At 39.0% G+C, this 16540-nt stretch overlaps 2 protein-coding genes across 2 annotated transcripts in view; one reads left to right on the top strand and one right to left on the bottom strand.

Annotated features, from left to right (window-relative positions):
• LOC105618945 (methylcytosine dioxygenase TET2) overlaps positions 1 to 9520 on the top strand; it is a 46340-nt gene extending 36820 nt beyond the window's left edge. The window contains exons 6-13 of the mRNA XM_012200475.1: positions 1097 to 1334; positions 1583 to 1818; positions 1992 to 4515; positions 4800 to 4975; positions 5115 to 5468; positions 5541 to 5768; positions 5891 to 6045; positions 6186 to 9520. Of these exons, the coding sequence (XP_012055865.1) occupies positions 1097 to 1334; positions 1583 to 1818; positions 1992 to 4515; positions 4800 to 4975; positions 5115 to 5468; positions 5541 to 5768; positions 5891 to 6045; positions 6186 to 8808 (6534 nt within the window). The 3' untranslated portion in view covers positions 8809 to 9520. The remainder of the gene's footprint in view (positions 1 to 1096; positions 1335 to 1582; positions 1819 to 1991; positions 4516 to 4799; positions 4976 to 5114; positions 5469 to 5540; positions 5769 to 5890; positions 6046 to 6185) is intronic.
• Positions 9521 to 15339: 5819 nt separating this feature from the next.
• On the bottom strand, positions 15340 to 16155 carry LOC105618946 (steroid receptor RNA activator 1-like). Its single transcript, XM_012200477.1, has 2 exons — positions 15636 to 16155; positions 15340 to 15551 (listed from the first exon to the last, which is right to left on the bottom strand). Exons 1-2 carry the CDS (start codon positions 16153 to 16155, stop codon positions 15340 to 15342), a joined length of 732 nt encoding a protein of 243 aa, XP_012055867.1.
• Between the last annotated feature and the right edge of the window lie 385 nt (positions 16156 to 16540).

The raw sequence follows: 16540 nt of genomic DNA on the forward strand, positions 1-16540 counted from the left end.
ANNANGTTAGAGAAGAGAGAGAGAGGGTCAACTCCCCCAAGCCTTGAGATAAACGACTCTCGGGGAGATCGAACGTTCGGCACGAGCCGTTTGATTCAATAGCTCATATGCGATAACGAATTAAATGTCGGACAGAAAAGGTTTACACTTGCTTCTTTCTGACATTAACAATTGCTTTCTATCGCATGCATATAAGTTCATGCGTAAACGTGGGACTTAAGCCTCTTATCTATTTGCGAGCGCGGCTTTATCAGCGTTTTTAGATTTTGGAGCCACGCGTGTAATCGCTTAACGAGGATTGCTCACACGGAAACTCGATAGCTAAGCATCAATTTAGAATGACCAAGCAAATACGATTTCCTCTCGACTATCTAAAGATCTAAAAACGAATTTGCCTGCTGTTCGAAGTTTGAATGTTCATCTCGTTTCTAAAGACCAAGATGTGTCACTCGTTGTAATTTATGGGGCAATCGTTGTGAGCAGATGACAAAAGATCGACGGTAAACGAACGAACGAACCAATCATCCTGATTCTCGTTTTGCACAAAGTTTTACAGTCTGGCTGCGAGGTTGCCGGTTCTTTCTTCTTCTTCGACTCGCATCGTTGCGGACGGTTCCTTCTCTGCCTCGCTGTGCCTCCATACGTCCTTTTTTTCCCTTCGATGCCATCTCCGTCGTTCCAGCCGAGTTCTCTTTCTCTCTCTCGCGCGCGCGCTGTTCTCTCGCTCTATTTCGTTGAGAAAACGCGGGACAGGCAGGCAAAGCCGAGAGAATAGTCTGGCGAATGGAAATAAACGAAAGTGAACTCGTACAGCTCCATTTTTAATGGCATTTTATCTCCAGCTATGGTCGTCGTTATCGTTGTTATTTATTACACGATAAAATAATTTTACAAATATATATATATATATATATATATACGCCAGAATTACATCTATAGATGCTTGAAATAAAGCGCAAGGTAAAAATGCCATCTCTAATATAGATTCCCCATTCAAATTTTAATCCTCAATTCTCGATACATTAACAAGAATTTCACGGTCTGAAGAAAATGATGTTAAATTAAACGACAATTTGTCCATTCTCTTTATGCGCAGTCACCCGGAGTAATGCCGTTTTACGGTGATTCTGGCGCCGGTTTCCGTCCCACAGCCGGATTTGGAAATACAGTTTGGCATCAGGGAGTCGGACCAGTTGGCACAGTAGCGGTCGAAACATCACCAGCACCGTGGCCACCTCAGCAATTCATTCAGCAGATTCCCGCACCAAATCAACTCGAAGAGTTGAGGTATCATCCTCAGTATGGAGGCGCAACACCTTATCATCCTCAAGCAGGTGAGTGAAACTCAAACGAAATAATAGCAATACGAACAGACAATGCTTGCGAAATAACAGGGATATTTATTATATAGTTTTCCGGTAATCATGTATCACTCTAGAAAAGAAATAAGTTAAAATTGTCCGAAATAATTTCCGAAATAATTTTTTTGAACTACCGTATGAACGTTTTTCGTGAGAGACCATCTTTGTGTCATGTCATGTAAGATCGCGAGTCTATCAACATATTAATTTCAATATTATAGTTCCGTATCAGCAACAAACATTTATAACGACGGACCAGTCTGCATTTCAACGAGCTGGAACGACGGGACAATACACCATTACGGGGCAACCTTCACCGTTAACCCCTGTCGGAGGACAGGCAGTGGTTTCGACGCCTCAGAGGCAGTTGAATGGACAATTTGTAGATCCTTCGGCTACCACTAATCAATCAGTCGCTTACGAGCGACAGGACTATGTAAATGGTTATCAACAACAAGTAAGTGTCTTTAATTACGTAAATATGTAGTTCCAACTTACACTTTTTTTCATTCGCGCGGATCCATTTCTCACAATATTCTCGTATTTGTCCCTATTTCGATAGCCATTCTAAAGAATCATATGAAGCATTTGCAACGAACGCTACACACCGCAAAACGGGGCTTCTTGCAGGACGTGACAATGGCGCCGCCTCCGTCGACAACTCCGACGAGTCGCAGCAGCTCAGTGCATATGGACAGTCAACAGCAACAGCCACAAGGAGGACCACAGCAGTCATCGCAGCAGCAGCAGCAGCAGCAGCAACAACAGCAGCAGCAACAAACTGCCGCGGATACGCAAGTAAAGGGATTTGCGACGATCGCCGCTACTAACGTGTCGGGAAACGAGATGCCTGGGTATCCACTTCAACCGGACCCACAGAGTTTACACAACTCTAACGGGTATCCAGGCTACGTGGAAATGGGTCAACAATCAACGCAGAATCAATGGCAAATGGTTTCGCAGCAACAGCAACATCACCAACAAACACAAATGCAACAACAATCGGTGATCGACAATAATCAACAGCATGTATGGTCAGACACAAGTGGAAAAATGAGCAGTAGTGTCAACACCAACATGAATTGGCAGGAAGGAGCGATGCAACAGCCACAGAAACAGCAACAGCAACAAAATATGCAAGGCAACATGAAGTCTCAGGTGGAACAGCAACAAACTACTCAAATGCAATCACAGGAACTGCCAAGACCAGCGAGTCACATGAGCTGGGAGACTGGAAGCGTGAAGGAACCTCAAACGCCACAATCGTGGTCCGAAAACGCCGACAACCAGCAACAACAAACTCAGGGAAACTGGTCGCAACAGAGTCCGAAGCTAAGGGATCCGCAAAATTCACGTTTGACGCCATCCAGTCAGCAACCGTCTCAACATCAGACCTGGCTGCAGCACTCTCCGAAACTGTCAGACCACCAACACAGTAATGCTCAACAAAACGCGAGGATGACGCCATCTGGCCAACGTAGCTGGCAGCAAAATAGTCCGGAAATGCAAGGATCTCAACAGAATCCGAGATTGACGCCTTCCGGACAGCAAATGCAACAACAGCAGTGGCCGCAGCAGACTAAGGTGGAGCAGAATCCCAGACTCACACCGTCCAATCAAATATCGTGGCCTGACACGCCGACTAGTCAACCGAATTGGTCACCAAATAGCATAAAAAGTGATAATAGTCAACAGCCACAGCAACAATGGCAAGATTCGCAGCCCAGTCCTAGACGGACTCCGAGTCATCAGTGGCAAAATCAGCTGCCACAAGAAAATAAACTGGACAGTCAAATGTCTTGGTCGCCTGTAAATTCTGTATCAGAAACTCAACCGACTTGGGGACAACAGACGACAAAACAAGACATGCAAAATTCAGGAGAGAGAATTGCATGGCAACAACAAACAACAGTAGATACTAGTAAACCGAATGGATTTCCGGAAAATCAAGATAATTCGGAAAGCCATGTCTATGCTCAATCCAATCGAGTAAATCTTAATAGCCGATTAAAAACGATGATTTTGAATAAGCAGCAGCAGCAACAACAACAACAACAACAACAACAGCAGCAGCAGCAGCAGCAGCAGCAGCAAATACAACAACAACAACAAACCCATCAACACCATCAAATGCAATCACAACATACTAATACTAATAATGGATCTTCTTCGGAATATCCAACAGACGATCAAATACGCGATGCACATGAAAGCAACGAGAAGATGCAAGAAAAACGCACCGATCATTTTATCAATCAATCAAACATTATTTCGATGACGCAATCTAATGAAAACTTGACCGGTAATTTTTTATTGCATAGCCACCACCCTCGGGTAGAAAATTTGCCCGACGGTGGTGGCTTATGGGAATGGACGGAAGGAGAACATAATCACAATAATAACGATATTAATAATAAAGATGATAATTCTGCATTGCCAGAAAATGGAATGACAGTTTTCGAAAATTTTATGAAACTCACTGCAGAAAATAAGAGTCAATCATATGATAAAGACGAAGATCAACATTCCTGGGAGACAGAAGGAAGAAATGATAAAGATCAAGAGATCGACGACAAGTCTTTCCAACAAAGATTGTGCATGAATCAAATTGAGGGTACGTCTTTCGAGAGGTCCCCGAAAATATCCGAAAGTAACGAAATAAAAACCGATAATCTGGATTTTTTGAAGACGACAAACGTTGTCGATCATATATCTTTTCAAGATAAATACAATTCTAACCGGTTAATTAAACAGGAAAACACCGAAGAACATAATTATGTCCACATATCCCATGATGCGTCCAACATAGTCGAGAACGAAGAGAATCAAGAGATTACTCGAGATTATAAGTTTCGCGGCGATGGTGGACCCGCAAAGGTTTCACCGGGTACTGGTTCATGGTGCTGTCGAAGAGGCGGGACCGAACAGCCGACTCCTGAACATCTAAGAGACGGCTGTTGTCAGGGTCTTCAAACCAAGGATGAAATACTAGACGATTCCATGGAAAAAGCTGAATTAAAGAACGAAGGACCACATAGTCCACATACTCCAACTACGACGACTGTGACGACAAAGTTGCAAGATCATTTGGACAAATTGAAGAACAATGTCAGGACTGAAGTACCGGACTGCAACTGCTTCCCCGCCGATAAATGTGAGTTACAATTACGTATTCCGTACTACACTAACATTGAAAAAGCACACTAACCACGAAAGAACACATGGAAGAAGTTATAAACATATACTAATATACATTTTATTATCAATAACACCAACCGGTTATGCATCCTGAAATCCGGAGGAGAATGTGTGTACCTAACATAACCCCTATTCGCAAGGTCGTATCTACTATGTGCACGGCATAAATGTTTCCGCTTCCGTTACTTCCTTTCGTTTACGTGTCAACCACTCGTAAATAAAATGTGGTTCAACCACAAGGTCCGCCAGAGCCTGGTTCGTACTACACTCACCTCGGAGCGGCTGCAAGTCTGCCTGATCTTCGGAATGATCTCGAACGAAGAACTGGCCTTAAGGGCGACGCGATAAGATTCGAAAAGGTCGTCTATACTGGCAAAGAGGGCAAAACCACGCAAGGGTGTCCAATGGCCAAGTGGGTAAGTCATTTTCTGAAAACAATCGTGTAATTATTGTAGATAGCAATGATTATAAAGATGATGTTAGTAAAGAAACATATTGTAGCAACAGCGTCTGTTTTTCTCTTTACGCGAAATTGTAGCATTAATAATTTGTTAGATCATCCGACGATCCGGCATTGATGAGAAAATCTTAACCGTGGTGAAACATCGTCAAGGTCACAAATGTCCAACCGCCTGGATCGTTGTAGCTATGGTTGCCTGGGAAGGAGTACCGACTCACGAAGCGGATCGTATCTATACTCTCTTAAGTCACAAACTCAATCGATTCGGTCTTCCAACCACCAGACGGTGCGGTACCAACGAACCGCGAACATGTGCATGCCAAGGACTCGATCCTGACACATGCGGCGCCAGCTTTTCCTTTGGCTGCTCCTGGTCAATGTACTATAACGGCTGCAAATATGCCAGAAGTAAAACCGTCCGCAAGTTTCGATTGTCTGTACGATCAGAGGTAAATATCTTGAAGGCAATCAAAATGATTAAAAAAACAGTTGTATATTGTAACAAAAGAATTGTTTCGCAGGAACAAGAAGTCGAAGAGAGAATGCACGTTCTGGCGACACTTTTGTCACCTTTGTATCTTAGTCTTGCGCCAGAGGCTTTCAATAATCAAACTCAATTTGAGCGGGAAGCGAGCGAATGTCGTTTAGGATTTAAACCAGGTCGACCTTTTTCTGGTGTTACGGCTTGCATTGATTTCTGTGCACATTCCCATCGGGATCTACACAACATGAATAATGGATGTACCGTGGTGCGTGAATTTTATATTTAATTCGATTCGCGATGTAATATTATTTTTTTCTCTATAATATCCAGAAAAAATGAAACTTGTTTTTTATAAATATTATAACATTTTTTTGTTACGTTTATCAGGTAGTTACTCTGACAAAACATCGAACATTATCGAAACCCGAAGACGAACAGTTACATGTGCTACCTCTTTATATAATGGATGACACAGACGAATTTGGTTCTAAGGAAGGTCAAGAGAAGAAGGTTCGCTCCGGGGCACTTGAATTTTTATCTAAGTTAGTATTTTTTAAGTATTTAAAAATAATCTATATAAAAAAATTGTTTCACATAATTATTGATAATTATGACTGTAGACGTGAAAAGAAGGAGAAATGCTACACGTATACATAAAACATATCTTTTATTTTTTGTTTAGATATCCATGCGAGGTTCGAGTTAGATCGGTACCTCTTCAACCGTGTAGACGTCATGGTAAAAAAAGGAAAGAAGATGAATCAGATATTCAGACCAGCAAAAAGGATTCAGTCAAAATTATAACGGAAAAAATAACTGATTCCGGACGTTCGGGACACGTAGATTTTTCTAAGCTACAATCGCAGTTAACACTGGAGATGACGCCCATGTTCGAGGGAATTGACGCGCAGTTGCAGAGCTCTCAGGTATCATCCACGGTCTTAGATAGTCCGGTGTCCATGTACCAAGGATGGGGAGCATATCAAGGTGAGCAACAGTGGAATCGAAACGGCTGGCTCGAACAGCGTAAAAATAATTGGTTGAATTCATGGGGAGATTATCCTTCATTTGGTGGTTTAGAGAGGGACATCAAAGTGGATCCAGACAGTACCAGTTTAGATGATACGAGGCCCAGGAGTACCGTTTCTCAAGAAGAGCACAGACCAGGCTCGAGGAATCTACCCAACAGTGGAATCAACTCTACAGTGGATTCAGCCAGAGGATGTTATGGAAGTTCACCTAGAATTCATCCGGTTTCACCTCATTCGCACATATCAGGAGAGCTGTCTTATAATGTATCACCCAGGGGCTGTACCACAACGTCTCAGGATCCGAAAATGACTCCATTGAAAGGATTGGAACATTCAAACATGGAAAATAATTACGATCATCAAATGGCTTCTGGAATTTACGCTGCTTCTATCAACGGACAAAATGACTGTTCTCCCTCAAAATTCGGTTCCCTCAATCCATCATTCGGCATGGAGATGACACATCGAAACATTCCATCCAAGATGAATCAGTCACCAGTTCATGTACGCAATATAAATCAAGATTGTGTCACTAATCAATTGAGATTAACATCTCCTAAATATATGGGAGATTTTAATTCGCAGAAATACCCGGATACAATGACACAAAATTACATGAATGCTGAAAACTCTACAAAATCGCCATTACTGAGGCCACAAGTTGAACAAACATTTGCAAATAGGATGCAACATCTATCTCCATCGAAACAAATGCAACCATCTGTAAATTCTAACTATCATACTCAATATTATGATAGTAACACGTCAAATTTATATTCTTACATGGAAAATAGTAATCATAAATCTATGGAAACTCCAAATTCGAATGTTTTGGGACATAATTCCTTGCATTTGCCACAACGAAATGACGCGCAATGCTCGTCGAATGATCAGCGAAAATTCATTTATCATGCGCACAGACAATCGGAAGCAAAATCCTTTGTTAACAATCATCCTCCATCGCCATCTTCCGATCAAGTTTCTTGCCCACAGAATTGGAATATGGCGAATTCATGGTGTTCTAATCAAGTCAAAAATTCACATCAATTTGATCAGCAAATGGGCGACAAGAAGATTTGGGTCGGTAAACTAACAAGATCAGACCAAACTAAAACTGCCTGGGAAACATCATCTGAACCATCACCATTCCGAGTGCCAAGAGGAAGACCACCCTCGCGAACTATATCCAATCAGAATTTATCTGCGGAACCTAATGCTTATCCAAATCCTTTGGCCCGAACATTTTTAAAACCTCCAGATTCCAAGCCTATATTTCCGGACGCTCCCTCTAGCAACACGGCCCAAAATGGATGTATATCTAATCACTTAAAGGACAGTTGCACGGAAGATAAATTGCGAGAAGGATTTTATGATAACAAGCAAGAAGTACCCAATTCGAATTCTCTCGCATGGACTGATGAAGTAAAACAAGATCTCCATGCTATGTCTGGTTTAAATCACCATGCATTTCCTCAATATGGATATCCATCCTATCCAGTGTTCGAGAAACCTTATACGAACTCATGGGAAGGTTACAACTATAATCATAATCAACCCTCTTATCAAACACCGGAACAATTCTATCAACAACCAAAACGTGAAGGTTGCTTCCATTCGTCTCAATATCCGTATCAAGGCCTGAATCCTACGTATCAAGGTTTGAATTCCGGCTGGACGAGATGGGATACACCGCGGTGGGATATTTACGGACCGACACCTTATTTCCCGGTCCTGCCAGAGCCTCCTCCGAAGGCAGAACCACTCGGCGAAATAACGGACTATTCGGAGAATGAGGAATGTTTCAAGGATCCTCAAATGGGTGGTGTTGCGATTGCCTTAAGCCATGGTAGTGTACTCTTCGAATGTGCGAAGCACGAGATGCATGCCACCACTGCACTGAGAAAACCCAATCGACTCAATCCGACTAGAATTAGCTTGGTGTTCTATCAACATCGCAATTTAAACAGATCCAAGCACGGTTGGGAGGAATGGGAGGAAAAGATGCGACTGCGAAAATTGGGTATCACAACATCGACTAGCAATGCGTCCGTGTCGACAACCAATCCATCGACTCCAACTACCGCAACAAGCCCTGGTAGTACAACAAATGAAAAAATGACGCCACTTCCACCACTTTCGCACATTCCAAATGTCCCCAGTTCACAGTTCATGATGAGATCACCTACTTACACCACGATGACTTGGACAACGCTCTTCCCAATGCATCCATGTATGATAACTGGACCATACCAAGAAGGTGGTGCGATTGGATGAGTCGAGGTTGGACGATACAGCTTCGATCGTCGATGACCGAAGCTTGTATTGAAATATGCCATCACCAAAAATCGAATCAGCTATAAAGGATTCGAGAAACAAGATCCTGAAGAAGAATCGCGACAAATCCGATCGAGGATAAAATGACGAGGCGGCAACTTTACCATGAGAGGCTTTATATTGTTATTATCGTTATAGTTAGTTATTCCGAAAACGAGAAACACACTTTGCACTGCCATTTTTCTATTTCGAGTTTTACGCAAGATTTAAACATAGCGACAAAACGTGCTTGAAAAAAAGCCTCGCTGAGTGTGATTACGTCACTCTTTGTCGGGGCTCGCGTTTTATACTGACTTTTTACTGAGTTGAACTCGAAAGAGACTCTCGTAATCGAGACAGAGGCTGCAAAATCGAGACAATGATCGAGGCTATTGATGTATCAGGAAAGCTCCGATGAAAGCTACGCCTTGCGAAGACTTTGATACGAAGATTTTCGTATTCTGACCCTGTACACTTTAAGTAATATCGCTACGTAATAACGGTTTCGTGTTGGTAGAATTGTAATCTTACTAGCTAGTCGAAGTCTAGATGATGAATCACGCGATATCACACGTACACATAAAAGCACACATGAACGCCTATGCACTTCAAGACACCAAGGAAACTTGCACGACGTGATCTCAGAATTATCGCACCTTTCTAGAGACTTCGTCAAAAAAATAAAAGAAAAAAAATTAATCATGTTCACGTATGTACATGAATATTGCATAAAAATGTCGATTATCCAAATTAAATAAAATTAATAAAAAAGAAAGTTTCAGGTAAAATATTATTTGTCATATAAAATATATCATACTATATACATTAATAATATGTAATTATATTATTATTTTGCCTAAGACTTTCTCTAACATTATCTATTTATATAATAATATATATATATATAATATTACATTTATATATTATATTATTATATTATATTTATATATTATATTATAATGTTTTAATTAAATTAATGTTTTTATCTCGTGTTTGATGAATCGATAATGATATCTCGTAACGTTTCATTAAAATCCGAACACTTTCGGATTCTAACAAAGACAGTAGATTCCAAATTTCTTTTCGGATCTGCCGAAGTCAAAGAAGAAAGGGCCGATAGTTTCGAGAATATCTTTTTATATTTGTTAATTGAACTATTTTTCGCGAAAGTCCAAGCACAATCCTAAAAAAAAAAATCCAGACGACGACACACAACACAATGATCTCAAATCTTTAAATTAATTAAATGATATGTAATGTATATCTCTGATTTCTAGCCTTTGTACATTTCGCTTCTTATTCTCGTATTTATTTACGTGTTTGTACTCATCATAGCTAAGTACTAAGTACGATTAATTCAAGTGGCATGCGATATAATACTAACCATGCGCCCTTCGGGTCGGCTGAGTACAAAGCATTTATCTAACAATCACGTGACGCGTAGGTAGAGGTGTATCTAATGGTCGGCGGTATATGCTGGATACGCCAGGTGTTGTCTTCATCGTCTTGATCGTCAGTTCTTGACGTTCTTTCCTTATTGCTTGCTCCACCTTGTTTGATCCTTTTTACTCGAACAATTAGTTAATAATGCGATTTTATGCTAGCTTGTCGTTTACAACAAAATTTGACGTTATTCAATAAAATTTAGTAAATTTATTAGGATGATGGTTGTGTGAATTAATTTTTCGTACAGTTTAAAAAATTAAAAATTAATTTTTTAATACGGATTTTAATAATGATATTCGTATCTAATATCTCATCAAAACGAAAAAAAAGTAGTCGAGAGGTCAATCGGTTCGGTGCGACAAAAAGGAATTCGATCGGTTTTCTGAGATTCGATGGATTATTATTGAACTAGTAGAAACGAAAAGATTCGATTTGTAATTTTATCCATTATCTTCTCTATTGTCCTCAATCTTATTTATATATATTAATCGTCTTTTAGTCTAAGCCTGTTGCGAGCAGCACGAAGCTCGGTAACAGGATCCTGCTGATAATTTTCTTTAACATTCAGGGCTAATCGACGTGGCCTCTGACAGAGCGCTTTCCGATGGATCAAATGTCCATTGTCATCATGGAGACTTTCTCGGAGGATCTTGATAGATTGGTGCTTCTTGACATATCCAGGCATTTGCTTCTGATTCATAAAAGTTTCCAAATCCGGAAGAATCCTGAATGAAGATCAGAGATACACTCTCTGTTTTTTCTAGTTTCATTATGCTCTCGTTAGATTATCGCGATGTACATTCCATTGTCATTAATTATTCCTAATAATATTAATTGTGACCAGAGTTTCACGTCTTCTTTGTCTTCTATTTTCCATTCATTATTTTTTTTCTTCACTGTCATTCAGAATTCGGGTCTCTTCCGAAGAGAATTGGCACGAGGATTCACCAAGTTTCTTTATCAAAAGCCTGGAATATCACCACTTGATGGCAGAGTTTAAAGGGTGCTTTCCTCGAATGTGACGTTGGGCTAAGTGAGCGTAAGGGTTTAATCAATAATGCAATGTCAAGAGTCAATAAATAGAACAGTAAAACTTTCCGAAGAACAGCTCTCGTTGCCGCGAAATTCATCGTTTGCCTTCAGCGATAACTGAGTTGTACGTAAATAAAGATACACTGTCGCGGAGAACTGATCGGGGAAAATTGATCGAGGCGAGCAGAACTCCCAGCAGGATTAGTAAGCCGAGGAGGTCCACTTATTTATTTATTTTCGCTATATCTGCGATTCTTTAAATAAGCGTAGTACGATTTTTAAGACGCAAAATTTCTATTTTAATTCATAACGAGGAGTGAATTAAGGGCGAGCTTTTGATTCATGTTCACCGAGTCGAGTCCCTTTTCTTTTGCGTCCGCAAATCGGTGGAATGAAAAAAGAAAGAAGCAAGACGCGACCAACCCTCGCCTACTGGAGTATTATAGGAATCATTAATATATTATCATTCATTAGTTATCGCATGTAATAGTAATAGTGATAATAATAATAATAATGATAATAATAATAATAATAATATCGGCAACAGTAATAATTAGTAATGTAATTTAATTTAATGTATATTATATATTTATTAATTAAGTTTGAGAACACGGTATTGTACCGTTTTTTCTATTTTCGGCAAGCTGGCGGTCGACTTTCGGTTGAGATTGTCTGACTTCCCATGCCCCGATCGATCGATGTTTTCTATTATAACACGTAAAAAAAATTTCAATACGTCACGTCGATTTTTTGCTCGTATTACTCGGAACGGCCTCACAAATCGGCGAGGATAAAAAAAAGTAGTCCTCTTTTGATTTTCCCGTTTATTTTATCTCGAATTTATTGTCTCTCGGTTCGCGCAGTTTCATAAAGTTCAGGGTAAAATCTACTGAAGACGAATAAATAAAACGAGGAATTTTTATATAACTGAGTAAATTAAAAATTTGTCAAAGAAAATTAGGCGTACGAAAAAGTCGCAACACGTCTGGTATCGAATTCAATATGCTAATTTCCTCTTAATGAGAAATATAAATAAAAAAAGAACGTATCTTTGTTCTCCCTGAGTTCGCTACAACTTCTTCTCTTCACGTGATAGACACGTGTATAGATACAGTAAAACGGGACGAGATAATTTCGGGCGTGACTCGTTTCTTTCGCTTAAGCACACCGCTCGATACACCGATCCATTTTTCTAGATAAGAGCAGCAAGGACGGTAGTGAGAGTACAATGTAGAATAACATCGGGCTCCCCCCGCATGGCTTTTTCTCTCCTTTCCTTTTTTTTCTTAATGTATGTAGCGAGATGCTATTGTCCTCCTCGTATTCCGCCAGAAATGACAATACAATAAAACGAGGCGCCTTTGTCCAAGTTACAATTAATTAAGCGTTTCGTGATGATCATTCTCGGATCCAGCGGACGTCGCGGGTGTTTCAAGATTTATTCTTCGCACAATAACAAGGAATTTTTTTTCGGTGCTTCCCACCAAGCGATACAGCGTGACAAAGTAATCATCTTCGTTTAACATTGGCAACAAGGATGTAATGCTTCATTGTGATACACTGTGTCATCTGTGTCTCTTGCTGGAAAGCTTGCATCCTTAGTCTTTCTCTCTCTCTCGCGCGATGAAGATCGAATCACGAGCCACGTTACGACTTGATGAATCGATCGCTGAGAATGCGATAAGGAACTTGAGTTCTCGCGATGTCCGATGCAACCGCGTGCAATCGTGAAAAGAAATCAAAATTCCACATCGACTTCCGAAAATATATACTTAGTCACGTAATGCACCATCGTACGAAACTTCCAACCTGTTTATAAGTACATCCTAAGAGATGCGTTATTCTTGCTGAAGGAAAAAAGAAACTTTTTTATAAAGCGGAAACTCGAAAATTATACAGTTCGACGATGCCAAAATAGTATTAAATAATTAAGCGAGGCGTTTGTAATAACAATAATCAATATTATCACGAAGAGCGAAATAATGAACTGTCCGAAAATACAGGCTGATACGCAACGATTACGATGATATTTCAATAATGGTGATATTTCTCATTGGCTGGCGTAAATCTGTCAAAATAAAGCTAAATATTTCTTTCAAATAAAATGTTTTAATTTGTTTAATAAAGCTAAATGAGATACTTGCGCGATTCTTCGACGTTGTTGCGTAGATCCCTGTATAAGGAAGAAAAAGAAATCCGAAATCTGATCCATAAAGGGATTAATTAGCGAAAAAGAGGAGGGAAGGAGAGAGGCGGATTAAGAAAGAGATAAACGTTAAAGAGTGTATTTTTTCTTCCAATGCCAAAAAGATGTCATTTTGTTTTGTACGAAAAAACTAGTGAGAAAATCCAGAAAAAAAAGAGAGAACGAACGTAGCGAGTGAAGAAGGACGAACGAAAGTGCGAAAGCAAATTTTTTAAATAGTTCGTAGTATGCGTATGGATGTGTAACAATAAAGAAGCAAAAAGAAAAAAAACAAAGCGAAACGAAGCAGACAAGTTGGTGTATATGTCCCGCGAAATCCGCTTACACGCCTTATAATCTATCAATTGTCGGGAAAATTGAGTGCTGTCAATCGCGAACAAACGCAAATTAATGAATGGCTATCATTCATTAAATTAAGGGTTAACATCGGTTAATATTAATCCGCATGATCACGACCGAATGTTAATAATTTTCCTTTGCGTGATTATGGATATTGTTCAATAGTAAAGAAGCGAAAGAAAAAAAGAAACGCATGGTGATCTAGTAAATCGGTTTGTTGGTGAAATTTGTGGCCCGAATTCGTAAAGATGTACGTTGTAAGAATGTAGCGTTACGTATACACCGACCGTATATATGTATATATATTTTTGGATAAAAGCCATGAAGAAATTTTAAATCGAAATTTGGGCGGGGACGTGCGAGAATGTGATTATCTCTCGGCGGATTCGTAGTTTCTCGCGAAATTGGCGAGACACGTTCTTCCCGAGAGCGAGAATGAGAGTAAGTATGAGAGAGAAAGAATGAAAGAGAGTGAAAGAGAGAATGAAAGATAGTCGAGAGAGCTTTCACGCACGTCGTCGCTCCCCTAAATGTATTTATGAATATTTATTTACGCGAAGAATGGAAGAAAATTTAATATATTGACGATTAAAGAAGTGGTCGTAAGTTATAAGTGTAAGTTTTCTAAGAGCCATAACTTGTAAAGCACTTTTGCGCGCATTAGCCGCGACACAAAGTTCTCGAAATGATGATGAAGGTAGAAGACAGCTGAAAGCAATGATATAAAAGACCCAAGACACGGGCGAAAAAATAAACAAGGGGCAGTTTCAAGTTAATAATAAATTTCGTTCAGGATGCGTGGATGTGTCCATCTTAAGATTGAAATATGCTTAGAATACAGTAGTGAGTATATGATACATATAAGTAATAAAAAATAATTGATTTTAGCTATTGATGACTATTATCAACGTAAGAATACATTTAGACAAAGATATGTGGTAAGACAGATGTAATTGTCCTTTGTGAATATACATAAGAGAGAAATGAAAAATACAAAAAACTTTTATGAATACAACTGCTTTCATTTTTATTTTAGGATAATTTTCCTGTAATAAATTGTAATCAATCATATAGTACTTTCCAACAAGAAACAGATGGCACAGTATAAGAAACATAGTTCTTTCCATTTGGTGATACAAATATTATTCTTTTTCTTAACATTCAATCATGAATAACGACACCTACTTATGTCACCAAATATAAAGCATCCCAATGTGAATCATTGCATTATTATATTTGTAATGTTAAAAAGATGAAATGATTCACTGTGTTACCTGTGTTTCTTTTGCTGAAGACTCGAAAAGATTTATTATAATATTATATTAAAATATTGTTTGATGTATTTACTGCAAAAATATCATACGCAGTGTAGACATATCAAAAAACAATGAAATATATATTTAAATTATTTCAATTCTTATATTTATCGTTATTTTATATTATATATTTACGAGCTTACTTTAAAAAAATCAGTTTTTATTCGAGTCAACAAATAACAGAGGTGGCTGCTCTGGTTGCAGGACGTTGGATTTCTCAGATTCCTTTTTTAATTCAAATATTATATGCCTGATTGCTGGCATCCAAGTACGACAAAGGGTTGCATATTGCATCATAAGAGTAACGTGGATTTTATCAGCTTCCTTGATATCTTTTCTTAGCAGCGCTGAAAATGTATATACAGCTATTATAAATATATATAATAAATATATTTATCGTGCTGACGGTACATAATATTAACATATGGATATAAAGATTTTATTATTACCTTTCGATATATTCAAGATATTTCTCTGTACTGTATCATTCAGTTTGTTTTCGAGCCAATTAGATTTCATGATATCTAATCGTTTTCGTATTTCCTTCACCTTGTTCTCTTCCATCTTCTGCTCCGTCATCACAGATTCTAAATTGGTCAAAATTTCTGTCAAAGCTTGATCTTTATCAAAATTATCATCTGATTTTATTATCTTTGCATAGTCTTTATCGGTAGGAGCCAGAAGAGGTTTATGAGGAGCTGTGGTTATCGTGGGAACTGCGATAGATTGTAAAGTAGGAGGCATATTCAATGATGCAGACGAAACAGTAGCCTTCTCTGGAGAAGGAGTTTGCGAGGATAGCGGAAATGCCACTCGCTTGTTCAGGAGTTTCCTGGTGGATGTCCCTGATGAATTATATTGCGAGGTCAACGCCCACTCCGGTGGATCATTCCATCCGGGATCGTGAGTGGATGGTAATGATCTCTGACTAGAAACTACGTCGTTCGAAGAGGCAGGAATCTCCTCCATTTCCACGCTTATAGGTTAGATTCAACATCTGGCAAAAAAAAATACAAAGTCAACAATTTCGTGTAAATCAATTTTATTTCTAATATATATACGTACGGAAGAACATTATTGTAGGTGAATTCCTTGATGTCGATTGTTTCACGATTCTCTTTTCGTTCATCAGTCTTATCAATAAACACCAAGATTCGTCAAACTTCACCGATGATATACATGATGCACTTTCACTTGAGTAGATAGTCTTACTTTAAACAATATGATGCCGCACGCTAGTATTAAAAAAAAATTCTCATGCAATTGTCCGATACTTGTTTATTTTTCCTTTTTTCTTAATCGTTCTATATTATGACATAACGAAACCTCGCGCATGTGTTGATCTGGAGCTGCT

The sequence above is a fragment of the Atta cephalotes genome (assembly GCF_000143395.1).
Source record: "Atta cephalotes unplaced genomic scaffold scaffold00019, whole genome shotgun sequence".
In the NCBI taxonomy this organism is placed as follows: domain Eukaryota; kingdom Metazoa; phylum Arthropoda; class Insecta; order Hymenoptera; family Formicidae; genus Atta; species Atta cephalotes.

Excerpts from the sequence above, each read along its gene's own strand:
- LOC105618946 (XM_012200477.1), bottom strand. The coding sequence starts at position 16,155 with ATGGAGGAGATTCCTGCCTCTTCGAACGACGTAGTTTCTAGTCAGAGA. Across the intron at positions 15,552-15,635 it reads TATCTTGAATATATCGAAAG|CTGTATATACATTTTCAGCG; the intron begins GTAATAATAAAA and ends TATTTATAATAG.